We start from the raw sequence: 25815 nt of genomic DNA, 5'->3' as shown, positions 1-25815 counted from the left end.
GTTATGCTAATATGCATGCATACAAGTCCTTTGGTTGCTCTCTAACCCCCCCTCCCCTACCATTTGTCTCTGGGTCTATTCTTGTTCATCAAATTATGCTGATCATTATATACCACATATGAGTGAGATCATGTGATATTTATCTTTCTCCAACTGGCTTATTTTGCTTAGTATAATGCTCTCCAGTTCCATCCATGCTGTTGTAAATGGTAAAAGTTCCTTCTTTTTTATAGTGGCATAGTATTCCATTGTGTAGATGTACCACAGTTTTCTAACCCTCTTATCTGCTGTAGGCTGTTTTCAAGATACTGTAAATTGTGCTGCTATGAACATAGGGGTGCATATATCCTTTCTTATTGGTGTTCCCAGTTTCTTGGGATATATTCCTAGTAGTGGTATTACTGGGTCAAATGGCAGTTCCATTTTTAATTTTTTGAGGAAATGCCATACTGTTTTCCACAGTGGCTACACCAGTCTGCATTCCCACCTGCAGTGCACGAGGGTTCCTTTTTCTCCACATCCTCGCCAGCACTTGTCAATTGTTGATTTGTTGATGATAGCCATTCTGACTGGTGTGAGATGGTATCTCATTGTTGTTTTGATTTGAATCCCTCAGATGATTAGTGATTTTGAGCATGTTTTCATATGTCTCTCGACCTTCTTTTTGTCCTCTTTCAAAAAGTGTCTATTTGCCCATTTTTTGATTGGATCGTTTATCTTCCTTTCGTTAAATTGTATGAGTTCTCTGTAAATTTTGGAGATTAAACCCTTATCTGAAATATCATTGGCAAATATGTTCTCCCATGCAGTGGGCTTTCTTGTTGTTTTGTTGATGGTTTTTTTTGCAGCAGTAGAGGCTGCATGGCCAGGGGAGCCCGGTCCGCCGGTCCCCAACAGTCCCTTGGAATATAGCTGTCCCTCACTCACAAATACAGACACTCCCCGCACGTTCACGCACTCTCCTTTCGTTCTCTCACTCACACACTATCTTGCAGCCTGCTGTCCCATCGTCAGCCATCGTGGATCTCTCTTATTTATTATTTATTATTTTTTAAAGTCTTAATCATTAAAACTTGGAAGAATGAATCGATCTATTATCTAAAAATTAAAGAAATAAGTACTTAAAAATTGGTAATCACTTTTGTTCTCTTTCTGCTTCTGCTCTCTCTCCAAAGCAGATTGCCAAACTGCGGCAGCAACTACAACGTAGTAAACAGAGTAGTCGGCACAGTAAGGAGAAAGATCGTCAGTCACCTCTCCATGGCAATCACATAGCCATCAGTCACACTCAGGTAGGCTAACTGTTTGTTAAAGGGTTCATTATAAAAGGAGAATCTTTATCATTTTAGGATTAAAAATTAATAATGTAAATCCCTAGATCTACTAAATTAGTACCATTTGCTAAATTATATAAGAAGTTTTTTTTAGCTATATATCTAATCTTTTTAATGGCAGATACAGCTGTGTGTAGTGGTCTCAATGATAATTGATACTGGCCTGGGCTGAAATTGTAGCTTGCGAGCCGCGGTTTGCCACTCTGTTGACTAACGTGTTGGCTGACCACTGACCTAGACTCTCGATTCCAATAATTACAGGCTGTTGTTGTTCCTTGTGATTAAGCCCCTATCCCAGTGGTCGGCAAACTCATTAGTCAACAGAGCGGCAAACTGCGGTTGCGGCTCTCGAGCCGCAGTTTGCCGACCACTGTATATAGCTCATTCACCTATTAAGCAACTATGGGCATTATCTCATTTAATCTTCCTAATAGCACTGTAACCCATTTATCTCTGTATCTCTTATATATTTTACCCCTATTTTACATATGAAGAAATTGAGGATTATAGTTTTGTTAGGGTTTTTCCCTCCTAGGAACATATACTAACATAGCCCAATGGAACAAAATTTGGGAAAGGCTAGTCTAGACCAAATTAACTTATAAATATTTATGTAAATTTTAGTAAAGAAAATATAGTAGTGATGGCAGAAGAAACCCAAGTAGTATATAAAAACAAGTCCAGCCCTGGCTGGTTTGGTGGTTAAAGCATTGGCCCATGGACCAAAGGGTCTTGGGTTCAGTTCCTGGTCAAGGGCACATACCTTGGTTGCAGGTTCCCCAGCCCCAGTAGGGGTGCTTGCGGGAGGAACCAATTGTTGTGTCTCACGTAGATGTTTCTCTCTCTCTCACTCTCCCCCCCCCCCCGTCCTCCCTCCCTTCCACTCTCTCTAGAAATCAATGGGGGAGGGGGAGAATCCTCTGGTGAGGATAAAAAACAAACAAAAAACCCAGGTCCAATTAGGGATTGTTTCACAAATGTGAGGATGATTCAACATTACGGAATGTATTAGCTTCATTCATTGCATCAGGAGGTCAAAATAGATGCTAAAAAAACTCTTGATAAAAACTCAGTACTTATATATGATAAAACTTATTTAAAAATAGGACACATCTTACTATGACTAACTGCACATATTGTGAGATTTTATCAATAAAATATTGGAAGTGTTTTTGTTATAATAAAAATCAATCATAGATGTCTAAAATTATTGATATTATTTGCTAATAATATAGATGCTCTAGACCAGTGGTTCCCAACATGGGCACATGCCCCACAGGGGAGCAATTTGATTTTTAAGGGGGGCAATTCGAGAATGAGTTATTAACAGTGAATTTTTTGCATTTCTTATGGTTCTGGAGGTCTCCTATACAGTATATATACACTGAGTGGCCAGATTATTATGATCTCTGAACACATAATAATCTGGCCACTCAGTGTATATCCTATATAATAAAAGGCTAATATGTAAATTGTCCCCTTGACCAGGAGTTCGACCAGCAGGCAGGCCGGCCAACCGCCCATGTCTCCTGCGCCCCCCTCGGCCAGGCTGGCCAGACCCCACCCATGCATGAATTCATGTACCAGGCCTCTAATACACACACACACACACACACACACACACACACACTCATACTGAGTGGCCAGATTATTATGCGTTCAGAGATCATAATAATCTGGCCACTCAGTGTGTGTGTGTGTGTGTGTGTGTGTATATATATATATATATATATATATATATATATATATATGTGTGTGTGTGTGTGTGTGTGTGTGTGTGTGTGTGTGTGTGTATGGTGACCTACCAGTATTTATGCATTTCTGTTCTCTGTTATATGTTTTGAAACTTTATTTGCTACTTTTTTCATATCATTTCATATTATTATGTTTTTAACAATTTCATAGTGATTTCTTCCTCAATACTTCACCTGTCCTTTTGTTCTTTTATTTTTCTCTTTCATGGATGCCATGTTCTTTGGAAGCTTGTTTAGACCAAGTTAATGGCCTTTTAGGCTTCTTCCACATGAATAGGAGTTCAGTTTTTGAATAATATGTAACAGGGGGCGGGCATCAGGATTTTAGAGATGCTTAAATCCTGATGGGGCGTGGCCAAGAAAAGGTTGGGAACCATTGCTCTAGACCAGCAGTTTGCCGCTCTGTTGACTAATGAGTTTGCCGACCACTGGACTAGGCTAAATGTTACCGTGTAGTTGGAAGCTGTGAGGATTAGGCAATTGTGGCATATTGTGTGCAAAGAAGTAAAGGGTAGTATATGACAGTGGTCGGCAAACTCATTAGTCAACAGAGCGGCAAACAGTGGCTCGCGAGCTGCATTGGCTCACAAGCCGCGGTTTGCTGACCACTGCTCTAGACAAAGCAGTGAAAAAATAATAATTTTGATATCATTATTTGCGTACAATATTATATATTTAGAAAATCAAAGTGAATGAACTAAACTATTAAAACTAATAATAGGACAGCTAAAATGGAAGATAACTGACAATACCAAGTATTGATGAAGATGTGGAACAACTAGAAGAGCCTTACTTTGCAGCGGCGGGCAGTGGGGGGAGGACACAAAATGGTACAGCCACTTTGGAAAACAATGTGGCATTCTCTGCAGAAGTTCCTTATACACTGACCATACAGCCCAGTGATTCCACTCTTTAGCATCTGTCCATGATAAGTAAACACATATGTCCACACAAAGACTTGTACAGCAATGTCCATGAAGGCATTATTCATAGGAGTGAAAGAATGGAAACAAACCAATATCCATCAGCTAGTGAATGGATAAACATTTCATCTATCTATACAGTGTAATACTACTTAGCAGTAAAAGGAAGGAGCTACTGATACTTAGATGGTTGAATCTCAAAAACATGCTAAGTGAAAAAGTGAGGAGCAAAAGACTGCATACTATATGATTCATTATATTAAATTCTCAAAAAGGCAAAATTATAGAGACAGAAAGTATTAGGGTTAGAAATTGACTACAGAGAGGCCCTAGGGAATTTTTCAGAATGATGGAAGGTTCTAAATGTGATTATACTCATAATTGGATGGCTGTGTATATTTACAAAGCTTAATGAACTGCATACTTAAAATGGGAGGATTTTATTGTACGCCATTTATACTTCATCAGAGCTGTAAAACAAACATGCAATTGCCCAGCAAGCCTCAGACATTTTAAGTGAAATTTCACATATGACTTCCTTTTTCTCCTTAATCTGATAGAATTAAAATATTATTCTTACTTTGTTTATTTCGAGCATCTTTTCTGTAAGACCCCAATACATTTATAGTAGATCTGTTGACTTGTTGACTTAACATAAAAGAATAATGTGCTTGTTCCCAATTTACACAGAAGTTTTTTGGCATTTGGTTATGTGTAAAATAATCATCTTTTGCTATACATACTGAACTTTTTGTAGGTGAGAGGTGAAGTCTAGAATGTTTTTTAAAATACTCTAAGAACAGAAAATAAAAGGATTTTAGATAAAACAAAATTGGTACTTGTTATAATTTTTGAAGCTGGATGATGTGCACCTGAGGATTCATTATGCTATTCTGTTTAATTATGTTGATGATTATATTTTTTCACAATAAAAACTGAGAACTTAGTGAGATGATTACATAAAATATAAACATAAAATCAATAGTTTTCTCTTAAATGTGAACTTCTGTACCCTCTGCTATAATGTTTCTACCAAATGTGTGGGGTTGATTTCACACCAACCAATTCTCCAACTCTTCAAATACAAACTAAGTGTTTCACAATTCCATTCTGACACTAACTGCCTGGAGTTGGCACAGACTCTGCTGGTGAAGGGCTCGGCCTCACCAGCCTGCCCCCACCTGCAGATGCCGTTGGAAGTCCCAGATTATCGTCTGTACTTCTACCACCTGGCTATAAAGAAGGGATTCCCACAACCCCTTCTTCAGTTCAATAATTGGCTGTAATGGCACACAGAACTCAAACACATCTATTGGTGTGTTTTAATGGTATAATAAAGGATACAGATGAAGAGGAACATAGGGCAAGATCTGGAAGATCCTGAGTGCAGGCACTATGTCCCAGTGAAGTTGGGGTATGTTACCCTTTGGTGGATATGGATATGTGTTCACCAACCTGGAAAGTATCTGAACCCATAGTTCAGGGATTTTTTATGGAGGTTTCATCACATATGCATGGTCCACTATTAACTCAATCTTCATCCCATCTCCCCTCCCGAGAGATGAGGCAGGGTGGGAGTTTCAAGCTTATAATCATAGCTTGGTCCTTCTAGTGACTAGCCCCCATTCTGAAGGTATTCAGGAGCCCACCAAGAGTTGTCTCATTAGAACAAAAGTCTCTTGGCTCCTATCACCCAGGAAATTCTAAGGAATTTAGGAGCTCTGTGTCAGGATCTGGGGTCAAAAAATAAATATTGGAACAAATGGTGCTAATTGGCACCCCTATCACTCAGGAAATTACAAGAATTTTAGGAACTTTGTGTTAGGGACTGGGGCAGAAACCAAATACATACTTCTGGCAATAATGTTATATAAATAATGAAAAATATAACATGCCTAAAATTAAACCTAAATGGCTGAGGTTTTTTTAAATGACTGACAAAATGGAAATGAAAAATACTTGCAGGTAATTGTCTCAGTGCAGGAAACACACACACACACACACACACACACACTAGTAGAGTCACATGGTACACCTAACTTACATGATTTCAACTATGCTTTTTTCAGTAAAAATAGAACAGGGTAAAAATTTAACAGTGAAGAAGATTATGTCTGCTATTCTACTCACCAGGTAAAAGTTTATACATTATACATACAGTCATACCTATATATTTGCATAAAGGATTATTTTGATTGTGATTTTTACATTCCTTATTTTAGAACCTAAATTTCTGTATGTGTATTTGAACTTACATTGTTTTGAAAGGTGAAAATAACTATGCTCATTGTGTTTGTAATTTCAGATTTACCATACTCTTTAGTTTTGATTTATTTGACCACAAATAATTTGATACTACCTTATCTTCTGATTTGTAGGCTACTGGATCAAGATCAGTCCCTATGCCACTGTCAAATATATCAGTGCCAAAATCAGCTGTTTCACGTGTGCCCTGCAATGTAGAGGGAATAAGTCCTGAGTTAGAAAAGGTATTCATTAAGGAAAATAATGGAAAGGAGGATGTGTCCAAGGTAAGTTTACGTGGAATGTTTGAATTTTTTAAAAAAATATTGTTAACTGTCTCAAAAGTTCTTTTTTTGGTAACAGTTTTAAATGTAATTCACATACCATAAAGTTTGCATGTTTAAAGTGTATAATTCGGTGGGTTTTAGCATATTCACAGAGTTGTGCAACCAACTGTACAATTGATTTTGCAGCATTTTCATCACCAAAAAGAAACTCCATACCCTTGAGCAGTCAATCATCCCTCATTTCCCTCTAATGGTCCCAGCCCTAGGCAACTACAGGATCTACCTTCTCCGTTTATGGACTTGCCTGTTCTAGACATTTCATATAAATGCAAGCATGCACTATGTAGCCTTTTGTAACTGCTTTTTTTTTTCACTTATCAGAAATTTCATTTCTGTTTTAACATGTATAAGTGCTTCATCCCTTTTTATTGCCAAATAATAGTCAGTTATGCATGGATTTTATTTATCATGTCATCCATTGGTGAACATTGGTATTGTTTTTACTTTTGGGCTATTATGAGTAATGCTGCTATGACATTTATATACAAGTTTTCATCTCTCTCGGGTTTATACCTATTGTTGGTATGGTACCATGGTAACTTTTCGTTTAACCTTTTGAGAAACTACCAGACTGTTTTCCAAAGTGGCTGCACTGCACCATTTTATATTCCCACAAGCAGTGTATGAAGGTTCTAATTTCTGCATCTTCACCAACACTTGAAATTATCAATTTTATTATAGCCATCCTAATGGATGTGAAATGGTATCTCGTCATTGGTACTGATATGCATTTCCTGATGGCTAATGATGTTAAGCTTCTTTTCATGTATTGTTGACCATTTATGCATCTTCTTTGGAAAATTGTCTATACTTTACCCCATTTTAAAATTAGGTTATTTTTAATTATTTAATGGTAAAAGTTCTTTGTAATATTCTTTATTTTCTAAATAAAAGGCCCTTATTAGAAGTATTATTTGGAAATATCCCACATTCATTATTAGAAAATTTGGGTAATTTGCAAAGGAAATAGAAAACATTGTTCATGGCCTTTAAAATTAAAATAAGAAAGAACCAACAGAAAAATGTATACTGTGAATATTAGATTTTAGTTTTCTTATTGGCAAGTAAAAGAGATTTCTTGAGCAGTTCGATGGATTCATTCAGTATATACTTACTGAATGTCCGCTGTGTGCCAGACCCAGAACTTGGCATTGGGGATTCAGTGTTACAAGAAGCCTCTGCCCTTGGGGGACAGTGTGGAAATGCTGACCTATAGTACATATAGAGAGCTGTGTCATTTTAAGGACAATTTACCCTTAGTACTTTGGACCCTAAAAACTTTGGGATATGAAAGAAATTTTTTGTTCATTAAAGGTAACATGCAGAATTTAAGACACAAGATTGGTGTCTTTATTTGTGTAAGAATCACTGATGCCGATAGTGGAATATGACATCAGATGAAACGCCGTGTGTTTTCTGTGTGAATTGAGAGTATGCACTGTCATTCACATGTCTGATGGTTATTCCTCCTACAGCCTTTGGATATTCCGGACGGCCGAAGAGCTCCGCTCCCTGCTCACTACCGGAGCAGCAGCACACGCAGCATCGACACTCAGACCCCCTCTGTCCAGGAGCGCAGCAGCAGCTGCAGCAGCCACTCCCCCTGTGTCTCCCCCTTTTGTCCCCCGGAATCCCAGGATGGTAGCCCTTGCTCAACGGAAGATTTACTCTATGATCGTGATAAAGGTAAGAATGACACCACCCACCTCGATAGAGCGTTTGTTATAGGGCCTTGCTCATACTTTCTTTGCCTTAGACCATTGCATCATTTTTTTTTCTTTTGTTGAGTGGTGGGATTGTAAAGGATTGGTTAACCTAGGATTGTTTGTTCATTGGTTTTACATATTCCCTTCTTTGTGACTCTTACAAACATCTTCCATAAATGTGTCAGAGAAGCACAGCACATGATTCTGAGAGCCAATGAAAGCTGTAAAATGGACTGTGTACAGCTTCATGTCATATGACACAGGCTTTTCTTTGGTATTGCCCAGAGTTAACGATGGTTATGGTAGAGTCTATATTTCTGTGCCTCTAGTTAGACTGCATAATCAGATTGCTTTGGGAAGAAATAATTTCTAAAAATACTATTGGAAGAAAGAGTATATTTTTAACCAAGTAGATAAAGTTTAATATGTTACCTATAGGACATCAGGGATTAATTATGTTGTATACATGAATTATTTATAGCACCAATAAGAGGGCAGAACCTCTGGGATTTTTTTGTTGCTTGTCAGGCCCAAAACATTTCCCACGTTCTTGTGCTCACTCTCTTGTTTCAGTTTCTGGCCCTCTCAGACCTAGACACAGAAGGCAACAAAGACTGCCCAGCTTCCATCTTCCTAGCTACTTTCAAAGAAACACTGAAATTATTTTATAACACATTTATTGCTTCTCACTGTAGAAAAATAGATCGTAGGCAATAAAAATTTAAAAACATAGAAAAATTAAAGTTTAGAGAATCTTAGAGGATTTTTATGGTCCTTGTCCTGACTTGAGCCCCCACCCCCACTCCCTTTAATGGGTTTCATTTTGAGGTATTTTTACATGTAAAGTGCCCAGATCTTAAGTGCTCAGTCCAATGAATTTTTGTAAGTGGATGCAGATCAAGATTTAGAATGTTTAGCACCCCGGAGCCTCTCAGCCCCCTTCCCAGATGGTGTCCTTCCCCTCTACCTGGAAGTCACCACCATTCTGACTTCCATCACCATAATCGAGTTTGTCTGTGTTACTGTATTTCATAGAAATGAAATGGCATTTTGTGTCTGGCTTCTTTCATTCATCATTATGCCTGACTATCTGCTGAGATTTAAATGGAACCTACTTTGGACTTTGTCCTCTGCTCTTATTTCTGTGGGTAGATCCCAGTGGTTCTCTCCTTTCTTTTTGCCCTTTTCTTTTTGAAAGCCTTGTGAGCTCCCTTACCCCATTAAGGCTGTATTGAGCAGGATAGCACTTAAGGCATTTCTTTGCTTCAAGTGGGCAGTCTTCATTTGGTAGGATGTTAGACCAGGAAACTTTCATCTTACTGAGGCATCCTACCAGAGCAAATATCTTTAATCACCCCCTCATAACATTTTCAGTAAAACAATCAAGAAAAATGCTCCTACTAGAAGCAAAGTGTTATTTTGAAGGTAAATGGAAATGTGAAATAACGTGAACTTGTTTCAAGCTACACAGGTGGTAAGTGGCAAAACAGGTCTGTCTGATTGATGCCAAACCCCATATTCTTTGTTACACCCATCTATATTATAAAAGGCCAGTGGTCGTAATGCTGTAATGACCAAACAACTGGTCACCAGGAGGTGCATGGAGCACCTCTCGGTCCCTCCCCCCGGCCTGCGAGCTGCTCACAGCAGCGGCAGGGCAGGGCCTGCACGGTGCAGAGGGGCTCATGCGGGGCTCGTGTGGCGCAGAGGGGCTTGCGGCGCGTGTGGCGGGGCGGGGCTGGCGGCGGCGAACTACTCATGCATGGTTGGTCTTGGGTCCCCCAGTGTGGTGGGTCTGGGGTCCCACCGGCACAGTGGGTCTGGGTCTTGTGCGATTTCACGTGCTGGGCCTCTAGTAGAAAAGAAAAGTATGTTTCACATTGACCACTGACTGCTTATTAGGACTTGTAGTTGGGTTAAAATGAAAAGTAAACATAATAGTGATAGTATGACTAGACAACTCTGGAGTTTTGTTTTCTTCTTTTTAAGTTTAATACTCTGAGTAACTGAGAGACACTGACCCAAAAAGGAAATATTTTAAGAAGTTGACAGATGAGTTCCATCTTGGCTCACGGGTTGTGAGGTTGCCTTCAGGACTCTTTAAGTGTTTGTATTCCATGAAACAGATAAATCTGAGCTCTGCAGTTCGATTCTAAGTTTAAAACCGTATATGTTCTTTAATGCCTTTTTTCCTGAAGACTTATAATCTGTGTTCTTATGAGAAGGTATATTCATGCCACTCTCTTGCACTGCAAGGTCTTCTGCAGGGAGCACTCTTAACACCAGAGTTAAGAGCTCACTGGCTTTGACACACAGGAATGGATTTGAGTCCTTAAAGTTTTGGGCATAAAATTTGCATTAATCCTCAAGGATTCCATAAATGGTAGCTGCTGCTATAAAAATAATAATCATCATTATTATTACTTATCTCCCCAGTGCAAACTTTTTCTCTACAACAGCAATTTTCAACCAGTTTGCTACAAGAATTTTTAAAACATGCAATACCTGACTATTTAAGTCAGGGACACTGACCTCTTTTCCCTTAGATTGTCAAATAAAAAAATGACAACAGCCAATACAACAATAAACATCTGGTGTGAATGAGTCAAAATTATACCTTTTTGGGGGGTGGGTGGTCAGATCTCTGTGTACAGTCTAAATTCTGGGGATTTTTTTAAAGGTACTTATTTTATCTTATAATTGGCATTTTTGCAATAAAACATAAATTGCTCTTTTGTTTCCATATATTTGCAGTAAAGAAAAACGTGTAAGTTAATATGTTTCTAACAGGTTTGCATCATTAACTATGAAAACAGAATTGATCCTATAATGTTGTAGTCAACTAGGATTGATTTAGAGCACCCCCATGCTGTTCAGTTTTGTGGGAGACTAGCCAGTTCAGACATCCTGGGGCCCTGGGTAGCGTTCACAGGAGGGGAGGGCCAGCCACTGGAATGTGCGTTCTAATGAGAGGTGTGCTGGTGCTGCTTCCGGTACTCCTCTATTCAACACTTATTTCTGCCTCTTCTAGCATCTATTCTCCATGAATCACGTGTGATTTGAGACCTCTGAAATAATTTTAGTTGATTAGCCTACTGTTTTTTTCTTGGGCTATTGCAGCTGCCCAAGACAGAAACACTCTGACTATTGAGAAAGGTCCAGCCGGGAAGAGATGCTTTCAGGTTTTGGTTTGTATGTGTGTAGAATTCAGGGATCCAGAATAAGAGCTCTCCTCTTGACAGCCTCAGACTATATCCTAAGAGTCGGCTAAATTCTTCCACATTATCACGCCCCAAATGCAAGGGAGGAAAATAGTCATTTATATAATACAGATGGCAGCGTAAAAATATTAGTTCTCTTAGCAGCTCTGTCAGTGTTCCTTGATGGTAGCCAAACTGGTGCTGGGCAAGCCACAAAATCTAGACTTCAGTCTGCCACTTATAGTTGGTCTTTGGCACAATTCATGTAAGCAGTTGTTAAAACATTCTGCAGTTTTGCAAGATATAGTGGAAACATTGATTATTGTAATCTAAGTCGACTCAAAAGTTCTACTCAATCCAACTATGGAGAGCTGTATTCCAAGAGCCCATAAATTGGTTATTTGGAACATAAACTATATTTTCCCACAGGAACAACATATGTTATGTGGATGGAGTTTCCTAAGACCAATGCATAAAAGCCTATTTAACTCATACTGTGATTTAACTCATAAATATTAATATTGCTAAAACTTTTTGGGTGTTAGAACTGAGCAGCCCTTATTCACAGGAGAGAAAAAAAAAGTATTCTCTTGTCTTTTCAGGGTCTTGGGTTGACCCTAGGCAGACTTTGAATTTTTAACATCTTCTAATTCCTTTCTACATACATTTTAACTCTATTTGATTGATCTCTAGGACTCTATTTCTTAACCTTTGTTGACCTTTACCCTTACCATACTTTAACCCTCTATCTTCCAGATAGCCTAATCAGCCAAGATTTTGGAGCACTGTTCTTTTTGTGGTTTATATTGTGAAAATAAATATGTTGGATATACTTCTTTTAGCTCCTACATCTTGCCAATCACTGCTTTTGAGCCTGAATCGGTTTTTCTATGAAAGGAATCTTCCCATGTGGTTCCAGGATGCTTATTATCCTAGAAGAACCTCTTGGTGGTAAAATTCCAAGGAGTGTAGAGATTCAGTTCCAACAAAGGAGTTATCTCACAGGTTAAAGCAGATCTCTTCTAAAGTAACAGAACAAACAAAGCAAACAAACTCTTAGACACAGGCAATATTATGGTGGTTACCCGAGGGGAAGGGAGTTGGAGGGGGATGAAGAGAGTAAAGAGGGATCAGTGGTGACGGAAAGAGACTACACTTTGGATGGTGAGACACAGTGCAATATACAGATAATGTATTATAGAATTACACACTTGAAACATATATAATGGTATTAACCAGTGTTATCCAATAAATTTAATTTAAATAAATAATAAATAAATATTAGCTGCTGTTTTAAAAAACTGATCTGTTTTAGAATTATGTCTCTGAGGTCATCTTTCCTATTTCTCTTTTTCAAGATAACATCTAAAATTACGTATATCCTATTCTGACAGCTTATAAGGAACATCCAGTAAATAAATACCTTTTTCCCTACTTTCGGAAAATGTTCACAATTGTAGCAATGGCAGATGCTGTGCTAGCTCTCTGGATAAGTTACTATTCATAATTTAAAACTAATAAATATACAGCTCAGTTCCAGCAATTACAACCCAGAGTCTATAATAGAAGCAACCCAGAATTTATCATGCCTGCATGTGTCTTTCACCTAATCTCCTGTTACACATTTAGCAGAATGTGAGCTCCAGCAGGAACAGGTAACTTTATTTTGCTTGTTGCTTTATCCTTAGCAAATAGAGTAGTGTCTAGCAGTGGTGCTTAGTGGAGACTTTTTGAGTAATCCTTTAAGAGCTTTCTTGGTGGTATGTCCATTTTTAAGGATACATTTTTATAGCTGTGTTGAAATTATTAGTGTCTTTTTTGTTAAGTTCTTAAATTGTATGTGTTTGGCTTTTGAATGTTCAGGAAGAGTGTGATACTCTCTCTCCCCCCACCTCCCCACAAACAAACAAACAAAAAAACTAAGATTATGTGAACCTAGTGATAGCCCTTTGGTGGGGAAGAAGACATGAAGCTTCATTTCCTGTTGAAATTAGGGGAAGGAAGTACCTTTGCTAAAACCCGTCGCATCTTCAACTCTGTTCATGACTGGAGAGAAAATAGGGTATCAGCCAGGCTAGAGGAAAAGGGGACCTGTTGAATTTTTGTCCCATTATCTTTTGTTCTCCTCTCAGAATAAATATGAACACACAGAGGCCATTCCTTCCACTGTGTCTCTTTGTGAGGCTAACAGAAGGCAGACCTAATAAAGCTGTTACCTGAGCTGTAGATTTTAATTAGAAACATAGAATGCTAGACTGGGAGGAACTCGATCTTCTGGTCACCTCATGTCTCTAATGAGGACAGTTGAGTTGAGATAGATCAGAACTTTGGCAGAGAGCCTAACGGTAATGAACTCTGACTCAGATTCACCAGTTGAATCCCTGCTCTGCCACTTACTAACCATGTGTCCTTGGGCAAGTTACTCAACCTCTCTGTATCTTAGTTTCCTCTCCTGTAAATTGGGGATAATGATGGTACCTGCTTCATAGCATTGTTAAGATGATTAAATGTGCTCAGGTGAGTTTACCTGTGTTATCTCTTGTAATATTGCCATAATCCTATGAGTAGGGATGTTGTCTTTATATTATCAGTAAGAATGGAGAGTCTGAGGCTTAGAGAAATGAAGTAACTTAAGTTCTATGCAGTCCAGATGCCGACAAAAATCTTGTACTACTTGACCCTACTTCTTGCTGCCTTTGCAGGAGGAGTACAGGCATTCAGCCTGAAAGGGCCTGGTGTATGGAGGACAGTAAGAAGTTGTGTGGCTGGAGCACAGGGGTGAATGGTGGGGAGTAGGTAGAAAGCAGTGCATGTGGAGAAGTAAAGAAGCAGCTACTTTATAAAGGGCCTTGGAGGCCTTGGGAAGAGAAATGAAGAGCCAAGCAAAGATCTTTTGTCAGCTAACGGACATGACTAGCTCTGTCTTTTGGGACCATAACTCGGGTGGAATTACAGAACTGGAGAGAGAGAGCAGGAGTACTAGCTAAGATGCTATTGTAGGAGCCTAGTCCTATGGTCTCCAAACTTGATTTATTACATACACTTTTCAACCATTTTTAATCTGTACCTGTAAAATAAATTCATATATTTCTAAATTATCTATGTGTAATCCAGTCCCTAAGCTGAATATGTGCTGGTAAAACTTACTTTCATATTTTCAAAGTTTAAAGTAAATATATAAATGTTCTAATATTTTCTTCTTGCCTGTCAGCAAATTGTGTTGTGCACCTCAGTTGGGAAACCACAGGTGTAGGGTGAAGTCGAGGAGGGATGGCAGGGGCAGAGGACTTGGAAGAAGGGATGGAAGAAGGATCAGCAAGCAGCATTTGGTGGCTGATTAGATGTGTGAGGTGAGGGAAGTGTACGAGAAGGGAGATGAGGATAAAGGCAGAGCTCTAGCTTGGGAGTTGTGGAAAATGATTATCACCGCTAATAAGGCAGTGAGTATCAGAGAAGGAACAGGATTTTAGGAATATAATGATACACTTAAGGTTCCATGTGGCTTTCTGCCTGAAGATGTTATAATACCATTTTCATGCAGCAATTTTTAGAAATTGGAAATTAGAAAAGTTTCAAGAAGAAAAACCATTTAATTCATTATAGGTAGTTAACAGGAAGATAATCAGTTTTGTAGATCATTCAACTCACATGTAACTTTCAGTTCTGGGAAAGTCCCTAGCCTAGTGATGTAATAAGAAATAGAACACAGATTGTAACTGTGGCCAAGATGATTTTTCTCACATGACAATAGGGTGAATCCTTGTTTGCTACTGACAAAGTCACACCCCTGCTGATGGCAGAAAGGCTTTTAAAGGCATGGGGCCCATAGTCTTGGGCCACTTCTGCACACCAGGAGGGCTCTGTTATTACCAACAGTCATCTCCATGGAGGCATCCCATGCCCTATCTACTTTCTTCTGTATTTCCTTTGCAAGTCTTGCTGTTTGGATAGCAAAGCAAGGTCCAGCTATATTTTTGGTATTACAGGCCTCATTCTCACCCGTTTTCTACTGTGGACCTGTCTTTTTGGTCTAGCCTAGCTCAAATAGAGAGCAGCAAACTCTAATCAGGTTAATGATGCTTTGCATCTTCCTGAGAGAGAAATTCATATCCTCTCCCCCCCACACACACCCACCCCCACACGAGATTTGTTTAAGCAATATAGTGTAAGTGTTGAATCTAAGACAATCCTTAAATCTGTGTGGTATGTGAAGAAACCCAACTTAATGCTAAGACTTGATTATTTCCAAGAAACTCTGCATAATCTGTAGGGACACGCATAACAGTAGTGATGGAGAAACTATGTGCTTCTCTAGGTTTCCCAATAGTGTGGCCTTATTTTTCAAAGCAGTGCTTTCCCAGCCAGAGATATAGCCACATTCAAATGCAAGCACACATCCTTGTTCCCAGGACTAACATAGAAGCTCTTTAAATCGCCCACCAAATACACTGTAAGTGTGCCTGAAGGGTCTACTTTCTAAGCATGTACTGTACTTCATTAATAATGATAAAACATCCCTAGTACTCAGATTCTGAATGTTAGACTGTGTTCTATATCCTAAACTAAAGCAACTTATCAAAATTGTGACTAATGTAATTATGGTACAAATGCCATCTTTCAGAATATGTATGAAAATAATACATTTCACTAGATCATGTGCTTAGTATTTTAGCAGGGGGGATTGGGTTTGCATTAAGTCAGAATTTGTTTAAATGGGACTATTGTATTTATACAAGCATGTTACTGACTTTACAGCTTGGCATCTCACGGAGATAATGACACATTTTGGTGGGTTTGAATTTCCAAAATCCTTTGCCAGATAGGAAAGGAAGAAATTACATATAGATTTTACAGCTTTTCATGAATAAGACCATTTTCTTTTTGGTCAAAATATGAAGAAAACATGTTAGGTAGAGATGTTTTTAGATTTCTCATGCTTCCAGTAGCAAAAATACAAATTGTGCTAAGAAAGTCCTTTTATACAGGCATTTTCAAGGCAAAATCCTGAGCAAATTACTTTTTCATGGTGGGCTGAAGGGAAAAGACATTGTGTTATAAACTCGTGTTTTTCCCTGCATACATATTATTCATGATGTTTAGTAAAAGTAACGTTTCTGCTAAGAGCTAGCGAAGATTATTCCACATACTAAAATTTCCAATTACATTGGTTGGACAGTTAGAAAACATAGAGAACCCTGTATTACAATCTCTCGTAATTCTGCTGTATGACTTACACATATTACGCCATTCATTTACATTTTGCAATACATAATAATGCATTTGTTTTCAGGACTACAGCTCTACTTTATTCAGAATGCAATTTTCTAGACCCAAATATCATCCTTTTATGTTCCGTGGTGTGGCAGATTACTGTTGCATTGAAGCTTTTCTTTATAAGAAATGTACTACAGAAGGGTGTTAGAAATAGCTTTGCCATAAAGGAAGCTCTGTGGTGGAAGCAAAGGGGCCATAGTGGATAAATTGTGCAAACGGCTGCTTGTTTGGAAATCAAATTTAATTGAAAAGAGCTTTCAATCACTAGTTAATATAACTGCTTTAAATTTACAGACAGTGGGAGTAGCTCACCGTTACCCAAGTATGCTTCATCTCCCAAACCAAACAACAGCTACATGTTCAAACGGGAGCCCCCCGAGGGATGTGAGCGAGTGAAGGTCTTTGAGGAAATGGCGTAAGTAATGTCTTTTCTATCAGCTGGGATCTGCAAAGCTGTAAAGCTTTTTACTGAGACCAGTTGATTACAGATGAATCAACTACTCCAGCCAGCTGATAATGTGTTTCAGAATTATGAAAGGAGAATCGAATAGGCAAAAGAGAGCTTAATAAAGGAAAGTGGAGGCTGTATGCTGGGAATATGTAAGCTAATACAAAAGGAACTTGGAGACTCATCCTTACTAGCTAAAAGATCCATTTTTAGTCATTCAGAACGTTCCCTTCCGAGGCTGTGTGGGTGTAGGCGGCTGACACAAAGACTCTGAGCAGCAGCGTTAGTACTAGTACCACGCGTGGTGCATCCAATGGCAGTGGCCACCAGCCAGAGGAAGCCAGTCTCCTTCCCTGTGGGCACATGTAACATGTATAGTCACTGGACTTTCTGTTTACAGATTTTTTCTTTCTGAAATTTCAATATGTACTCATTAAAAATTAAAAGAAGTTCATACTGAAACTACTTGGCAGAATAGCTAAAACAAAAAATCAACAAAAACCCAACGACCTGTGTGGATCTTGGGCAAAAAAGTACAACAATCCCTGTGCCCAGTGCAGGTGTGTGGCGGAGGCCGCTGCGCCCTTGCATGTAGCAGGGACAGCCCGGCCTGCAGGGGAGGATGGCTTAGGTTCTGGGCATGGAGGAGAGGAAGGGCTCGCAGACCTGCTTTGTTGGGCTGACTGGCTCTTTGAGAAGCTACTGAAACTTTATTTTTCTGATCTGTGTTAGTAGAACGCATGTATAGAGATGCCCAAAGAGGAGGAAACGGTGGGGTAATCCTCTCCCAGTATACGTTTTCTTAAAAGAAAGAGCTTTCCAACTGAGCATGTTCTTCAGCTATAATGTGAGAGGTATTTCCACGTCCCTAAATGCTTGAAAGCAAACTAATGAACTCTGGGAAGATTTGTCTGCCCAAATATCACTTCCGTGCTGTGTGCATCAGGATCTGCCAGCTGACTTTGCTATGGAAGATGTTTACCCCTCTACACTTAACTCATCCCCTGCCATTCACATTTTAGCTGTTTTAGAGACTCCAATTAGTTCAGAAAGTGCTTAACTTTTTCGTGATTGTAAGTAAACCTCATTGTGTTTTATGGTTTTAGGTCTCGTCAGCCTCTCTCAGCCCCTCTCTTTTCATGTCCTGACAAAAACAAGGTTAATTTCATCCCAACGGGATCAGCTTTCTGTCCTGTGAAACTCCTGGGCCCTCTCTTACCCGCCTCTGACCTGATGCTCAAGAACTCTCCCAGCTCTGCCCAGAACCCAGGCCTGGCCACCCTGACCGTGGAGCAGCTCTCCTCCCGGGTCTCCTTCACGTCTCTCTCTGATGACACCAGCACGGGCTCCACGGAGGCCTCCTCCGTCCCGCAGCCCCCGCAGCCCCCGCAGCTCCTGCAGGACCTGCAGGGCGAGGAGCACCTCTCTGCGCAGAGTTACGTGGTCATCTAACGCAGCGGGGCTGGCCCTACCGGACCTTCCGCGGATTAGGAACCAGGTCTCAGCCGTCTACCTGCATGGAGTGACAAACTTTCTGAATGCCACCACCGACAACAAGCTACTTAGCAGCATCGTAAAGTATCTCTTAACACTGATCTTGGCAGGGATGGAACTCCTCTTCAGCAGTTTTTGTGGAAAGCAGCAATGCTTGCAAAATGTGTGTGTCACTGAGCATTTTAAGTGGAGACTATGCATTTCATAGTATGTTTGACAGATTAGTACTGTGTCCTGTGTTTTGTTCCAAATTCTTCAGTATAAATAAGCTCTATATCAAAAAGTTGCCTGTCTAAATAGAAAATGTCTTGCTGTGTTTTGTCCTATGGAAAATACTGTACTTCAGGATTATGTTTACGATCGATCCAGGTGTTTGTTTCTAACTTCGGTAATACATACAATGCAAAAAACAAAATAAAACAATGGCCACAACAGTTGCACAGTGCCCACCCTATGGCCTAGCTTCAGGTACTTCAGTTGAAGTCTAAACTCAGGTAACTTGGAATGTATATCATATTGGGATATTAACTATTTCACAGCTGAAAAGCTAAAGAGGGAACATCACTCTTTGCCTTTCCTTGTTTTACGCATTTCCCTTTCCTCATTACATTCCACTTCCTTAGAATAAGAAGTGCATTCAGCCCTAGGAGAACGGTCATCCTGGACCTGGGGGAAATGAGGACCAGCAAACCCAGGGTGTCTGACATCACTCTTGTCATGTGGTTACCAGGAAAACAGCTGTTGCATTCACGGTCACAACGTGTGTAAACATGGCTTTTTTTTTTTTTTAACAAGTTCAGGTGTTGCTCAGTTAATGACTGTCCAGTGTCGCATATAAAGTGTCCAGAACCGGGCTGTGCACAAACATTCCACATTGTGTGTGATGGAATTTAAAGGCAAGAATGTCTAGGTTGAAATTCCGAACGAGTGAAGTTTCACAGGGAGTGGTTGTGATTTGTTTGTTTGTGTTGGCCATCCAGGTCATGAAATGCTACTGTTTTATCTAAAGGCATGTTAATGTCTAGTTTCCCTTTTGGAAAGTCTTTAATTCGCAGGTTTAAAAAGGACACGTTTGGGGTTATTGTCTTCCTCAAGCAGTTCAGGTGCATGAGTGACATTCATGTAGAGAGGGAATGTGTAGGTCTCAGAATTAATGCCACAGGAGTTAGAGGTTAGTTGGTGACTTACAAAAGCAGTAGTTTGGCGCTGTATCCTTTAAGCCTCTCTCAATAGTATCATGAATAGTTCTGTTGATATTTTGGTCATGCAAAGACCCAAGTAAATAGCCTTGACCTTGCAGACTTGACTTGACTTCTCAGCGCAGTGTGAACAGGGCCCCCGATGCTGCCAACTGCTTCAGGGGAAGACATTGTTTTCTGCCACACAAAGAGAGGATCCAAAAGCAAAGGGAAGTTTTTGTATTTTCATTGCATTGCTTTTAGTTTAATAAAACATAGAGTTGTTTCCATCTGCACCTTAAGTATAGGGCACAGTTTTCTTAAGAATTAGGGGAACAAGATGTCTACAGCTACTGGAACGTTGCAGTTCCCTTCAGTCATTCCTAGGTTGTTATTTTCTAAGGAGGTTGGAGAAGGAAGAGACGGTAGAGATGAAAGCAACACCATTGATTTTTATTTTAAAGAAATGGCATCTATGTGTATGTGTTTGTGTGTGTATGTATTCTGTGTATTATTTTGTCATGATTCCCATTTTCTTCTTTCCACCAAAGTTTGCAGTAATACTCTCTCCTGAAGGCGCATTCTGGCTCCTTTAAATTAGTCAGTGTTACGTTGTAGGAGACTGTCACGGGAAAGGATTCAGTTTACTTTTGCCGTTTTCACAGGGGAACCTTTTTAAACAATCTCTTCAGCAGCAGACACCTTTAACCCTAATAATCTCAGGCCTTGATGAAAATACTATATTTTGTAGAATATGGTTAAAGGGAGAAAATTATTAGTTCTGTAAGATAAATATGAGCTCCATTAACTTCTGATACCTGGTTTAGCATTACCCATGTGTTGATCTTAATGCTCTGCTTTTGTCCAAATAAGATGCAATAGTATCAATATCAATTTCCAAAAGATGGACTGAAGATGCTTTCCTGGTGATGAAATCTGATGTACGATATTTATAGTGATATGTGCTTTTTATTTTCTCATGATAAACTGAATATTAATTGTGTTGTACATTTATTCTTAGCCTATATGAACGTTTTGAACCAAATGTGTTAAAGCTTATGCTTTGCCATATAAATTTCCCGGAAGTTGTTGAGCTCAAATGTATCCTACATCCAGCTGTAGAAAATTGTCAGAAATTGTTTAAATTTTGTACATAGTTGTACTGTTTAATTCTAGCCACTGCGCTGAACAGTATTGGAGTTACCATCATTATGGCTTTACACAAGGAAATGTGTGGCTTTTGTTTTGTATTTTTTCAGTATAGAAGTTCCTGTGTCTTATTTAAATAAAGTTATTAGTAAAAGTGGAACTGTTCACATCCATCTTTGGAAAGACTTGGGGGCTGGCATCTCAACCGTCACAGGGATTCGGTGCAGGGTGGTGGCCATCTGCGGTGCTCACCGGTTCCCGACCTGCGTCTCTGGGGCTGAGGGAATCTAACTGGATCAGGTTTCCACAGCCTGCTTTCCTCCGGACATTTAATTTACACACTTTCCCTCACAAGGTAAGAAACTAGATGTCTAAAGTTCCAAGTCTCTGTAATGCCCCCAGCTCTGAGCACCTGAAATAGAGAAAACATTGTTCCCACGTTATTATTTTATACCGAAGAACTGTTGGTGGGAACAGGTTATTATCTTAAGTTTGGTGAAATCACCTCAAAAAAAGTTGCCTATTTCTTGCAATGAAAGCTATAGTTTAAAAAACATGTTTATTTTCTACTCTTTTTATTTATGTTTAGATTCAGGATGAGAGGGAGAAAAGCTTTTCAGAACAATGGAGTGTTGGTGTTATGTCCTGCTACCCAAATGGGCTCATGATAGATCCAGTGTCCTGAAAGCAAAAACAAACCACATTGAGAAGTAGTTTACCAGCGGAGGGCTCATATTCAAAAGCACATCTTACCCAAGAGATAAGATTTCACCTTTAAAAAAAAACTTTAAAATGACTACTTATGTCTGTGCTTTTGCCTGAAAAAAAGGTAAAACACAACATTTTAATGGTGAAGTTTGTCAACTATCTTGAGGATGATTCATAATTCAGACGGTGAATTATGTACCTTATGTAACTTAAAAATTCCATTGCAAGTGAATTCGAAGGAAAAGTAGAATTCTCAGCCCTATCTCTGCTTGACTCTATCAAATAACAAGCTTAATATACAAACAGCCCTGAGAAGCAAGCAGTATGTCAGTATTTGCAAAGTCAAGTCTTGAAAAACAAAGGGGGGAAATGAGGCCTAAGTTCGTATATATGTTTAAACTTATACTAGCTAGAAATAGCCACTGAAAGTTTATGAATATTGCAAAATAAGTGCCTATCCCCATGCCCCACCCCGCAGGGGGAGGCCCCTTCTGTGTGAAGTTTCCTATCCATGCATGTTCCCTACAGCTTCTGCCTTCTCCCCCATCTTCATGCTCAGGGCTGTGGAGCTGCAGGACTTTGTGAAGTTGGATCTCTTCATTCACAGCAGGAGTCCACATCTGAATGCTGTAGTCTAGCCCCACAGTTCCTATCAGACTTGCCTCATCTCAACTTCAATAATTAAGTGGGATGAAGACACTATCTTGTCCCCTGTTGCACCAAATTAGCTCACCTCCTTACTATACCCCATGCCTGTTTCCCAGAAGACAGACGGGAATTCCAAGTCGTGGAGTTTTTCCCACCTATATCTCTCTGATGAGCCTTTTCCTTCCTATTGTCCCCCCCACTGAATTTCAAGCTGCAGAGGCACTGTGGCTTCAGATAAGACAGCCAACCAGGTGGATGAATTTCTTTGGAAATAGGATTCTGATGGCAAGGAAAGAAAACTAAGTATGCTAGACTTCAGTACCTCTCTAAGCCATAGACAAGGGAGGGGTCAACCAGCTACTGCACATGGGCCAAATCCATCCCATGCTTGCTTTTGTAAGTAAAATTTTACTGGTCCAAACCCACTCACACTCATTTGCTTATGTAGTTAGTAGTAAAGTCTTGAGGGGAGTCAAAAGTTAGATGCGGGTTTCTGACTTCTCCCCGAATCCCCACATTGTTCACGGATCAGGGGTATTGCCTGTGGCTACCTTGCTGCACAATGGCAGAGTTTCAGAGTTGTAGCAGAGACAGTCTGGCCCCCCTGCCTAAAATATTTACAGTCTGGTCCTTTACAGAAGAAAAACTGCTGACTTCCACTACGGACCAAAGAGCAAACTAGAGGTAGGTGACATGTGCTATACGTGTGGTTGTCTGTGAAATATGTTCACAGACTCTTGGACCCACCTCCCTTCAAGAGGTAGAACTTCGTTTTCCTCCCCTTAAGTGTGGGCTGGATTTGCTCATGTATTAGAATACCGCGAAGTGCTAGACTGGCCCTTCCGAGATAGGGTTATAAAAAGACAGGCTTCTGTCTTGGGGTGTGCACTTTCTTGGATCACTTGCTAGCTGGGGAGCTGTTATGAGCATTCTCGGGAAGTCTATGGAGAGACCCATGGCAAGTAGTGGAGTCCTCTGGCCAGCAGCTAGCAAGGAACTGAGGCCCGTTGCCAGCAACCATGGGATTGAGCTTGGAAGCAGGTCCTCAGCCCCAGCTAAACCACTCCTGGGTTCCTGACCCTCAGAAACTGTGAGACAACCAATGTTTTGGGGTACTTTGCTACACATGGTTAAAGAACTAATACAATACAGCGGCTCCTCTCCATGCCATCCCCTACCACCACACACATACTCAGTACTGACACCTAAAGTCTTTAGATAGCATTCTATCTTCTGGTTCCGTAAAATAAAGCTTGCCTTTTTTAGGATGGACACTTCTTGAAGGAAGCCCTTTGGACTCAGTCCATAACAAAGCTTTCTCATGCAAAATTTTGTTATTGGAGCAAGTCACATGGTAGTAAGTCCACTGTATGTGCCTAAACATTGTCTAATACTACTAGTAAACTATCTGACCTGAGACAAACCAACAGTGAGGGGTGTGGGGGGTTAAACCCTTGCAGAAAAGGATTCCCTATGGAAAATGAGGCAAGAAGGGATGGGGTAGGTGATCAGGTTTTCAAGCTGGAAAAGAAGAAAAAGCAGAATCTCAAAAAAAAAAGAAAAGAAATATTTCCACCTCAAAGGTCTTTGTTTTTTCCCCTTAAGAGGAGGCTGGTAACCACTGGTTCTAATCCAGCCCATTCCATCCCATGGGCATTTGCATCTCTCAAAGAGGAGATAAAAAATAAATATTTCAATGGTTCCAGATTAGTTTGGTGATGGCCCCTCTCATTCAAAACAGCCATTTTCTTAACCCTAAGAATTTGAACAATTAGATCATTTTTCTTCCCAAAGATTTTCGGATAACAAGAAATGGGTTTCCTTTCACATGACAAATTCTACTCAAGTCTTGGCATCAGTCTGAAGCATGACTTTGATGACATTCCTTTAGCCAAAATTGGGTATGGCCCTGCAGGCAATGGATGTTATTTCAAACCACTGTCTGGAAGCAAGCTGGATAAAAGGGGGATGTAGGGCTCCACCCGGACCTGCCAAATGGGGAGAAGGTTTTCTATTCCACTTTGTGAAGGAAAAGGGTTATACCCGAGGGACGGCAGTTAACAAAGGACACTGCTCGCGGGCTGCAATCAACAGCCTGCCATTTTTCATATGGGCTGAAATCAAGGCAACAGGTTCATCTTAAACTCACTCTTCCTCCAGCTATGTCTGACAAACACCTGGTGTGGTCTCCCTGCTTCCCTTCCCAGGGACCACCCTGGGGGTTTTGTATGAAGAACCTGTTGCTTTTTGAATCCCTGTCCCCTTCTCCTGATGGCTCCCCAAAATCCAAGACCGTGGCAGCAGGACCTGTGAGGAGATAATAAAGATTTGGTGGAAAGAGGCTCCAGACGGTGACATCTGGGGAACAGGGTCTGTGGGTGGAAGAGAAAGTGCTGAGACAAGCTTTCACAATAATTTGAAATATTTTATTTTTTCTGACATTGAGCATGTATTATTTTTGTAATGTTTCGTAAAAGAAGCAACATGAGCTTCATTCTGCAATTACTGGCAGTCCCCTTCCCCTGCCAGCACCGGCTTCTTACCATCCATCCATCCACCATCCAGTTTGCAGCAGAAAGTGGGTATGACTGAACTGACTGCTTTCCATGTTTCTAATATAAAGACAAGGTGAAAAAAATAAAGAAAGAAAGACAAGGTGGAATTCAAGGGAAGTGATCAACAGGAAAATTAATGCTTAACTTCACTAGTCACCAAACCAATACAAATTGAAATAATGTGTTGCCTTTAAACTGGCAAAGATTAAAAATAAGGAAAATGTTCAGTGCCAAGGGGGTGGCCAGGGAGGAGTCACTCCGGTACCTGCTATCAGAAGAGTTAAGTTGGGAAAGCCTGAGCAAGAACGTGGCAGCTCTTCCACCGAGTGACAAAAAGCAGGTCACAAACCAGTGTGATCCCCTGGTTTTGCAAAAATGCATACATAAGTGAGTAAAAAAATAAATAAATAAGACATGAAGAATGTACAGAAACAAATCATGATTATATCTGGTTACATGAGCTTAAAATCTCTGCCTCTAAGGTCCTCAAGGACAGTGTTTTCCTAACTTCCTCCTGCTGCTGTCCACTGCCATTGGCACCTTTCCTGGCCTATGGGTGGGTGGGTCGGTCAGGGGCCACCACCTGGATACTCATGCAAGAGGCCCTGATCCTCCCCAGACCTCCATGCCCTCCCTGGCCCCCAACTCCCCTTGCCCTGCCCACACCTACAAAGCGAGGCCAGAAGACCAGGACATGTCAGACCTCAGCCTGGACCCATTCTCGGTCTTCTCTGGGTAATTTGCCTTTGGCCGTGGACATGGTTTATGGGTCAGAAAAACCAGCCTGCTTGGCCCTGGCCTTCTCTCCCCTGGGCTTGCCAGTGAAGCCCAAGATACAGAAGCCAGGGCTCCC

At 40.2% G+C, this 25815-nt stretch overlaps 1 protein-coding gene across 1 annotated transcript in view; it reads left to right on the top strand.

Annotated features, from left to right (window-relative positions):
• The window catches only part of GLCCI1 (glucocorticoid induced 1), a 74128-nt gene extending 54972 nt beyond the window's left edge, over positions 1-19156 (top strand). Inside the window, exons 4-8 of the mRNA XM_054726479.1 lie at positions 1176-1292; positions 6390-6542; positions 8078-8288; positions 17077-17197; positions 18337-19156. Of these exons, the coding sequence (XP_054582454.1) occupies positions 1176-1292; positions 6390-6542; positions 8078-8288; positions 17077-17197; positions 18337-18682 (948 nt within the window). The 3' untranslated portion in view covers positions 18683-19156. The remainder of the gene's footprint in view (positions 1-1175; positions 1293-6389; positions 6543-8077; positions 8289-17076; positions 17198-18336) is intronic.
• The last annotated feature ends 6659 nt before the right edge of the window (positions 19157-25815 follow it).

Source organism: Eptesicus fuscus, chromosome 14 (assembly GCF_027574615.1).
Source record: "Eptesicus fuscus isolate TK198812 chromosome 14, DD_ASM_mEF_20220401, whole genome shotgun sequence".
NCBI classification, from domain to species: Eukaryota; Metazoa; Chordata; class Mammalia; order Chiroptera; family Vespertilionidae; genus Eptesicus; species Eptesicus fuscus.
The sequence above is the reverse complement of the archived record's forward strand: the minus strand, read 5'-3'. Positions and strand labels throughout refer to the sequence as shown.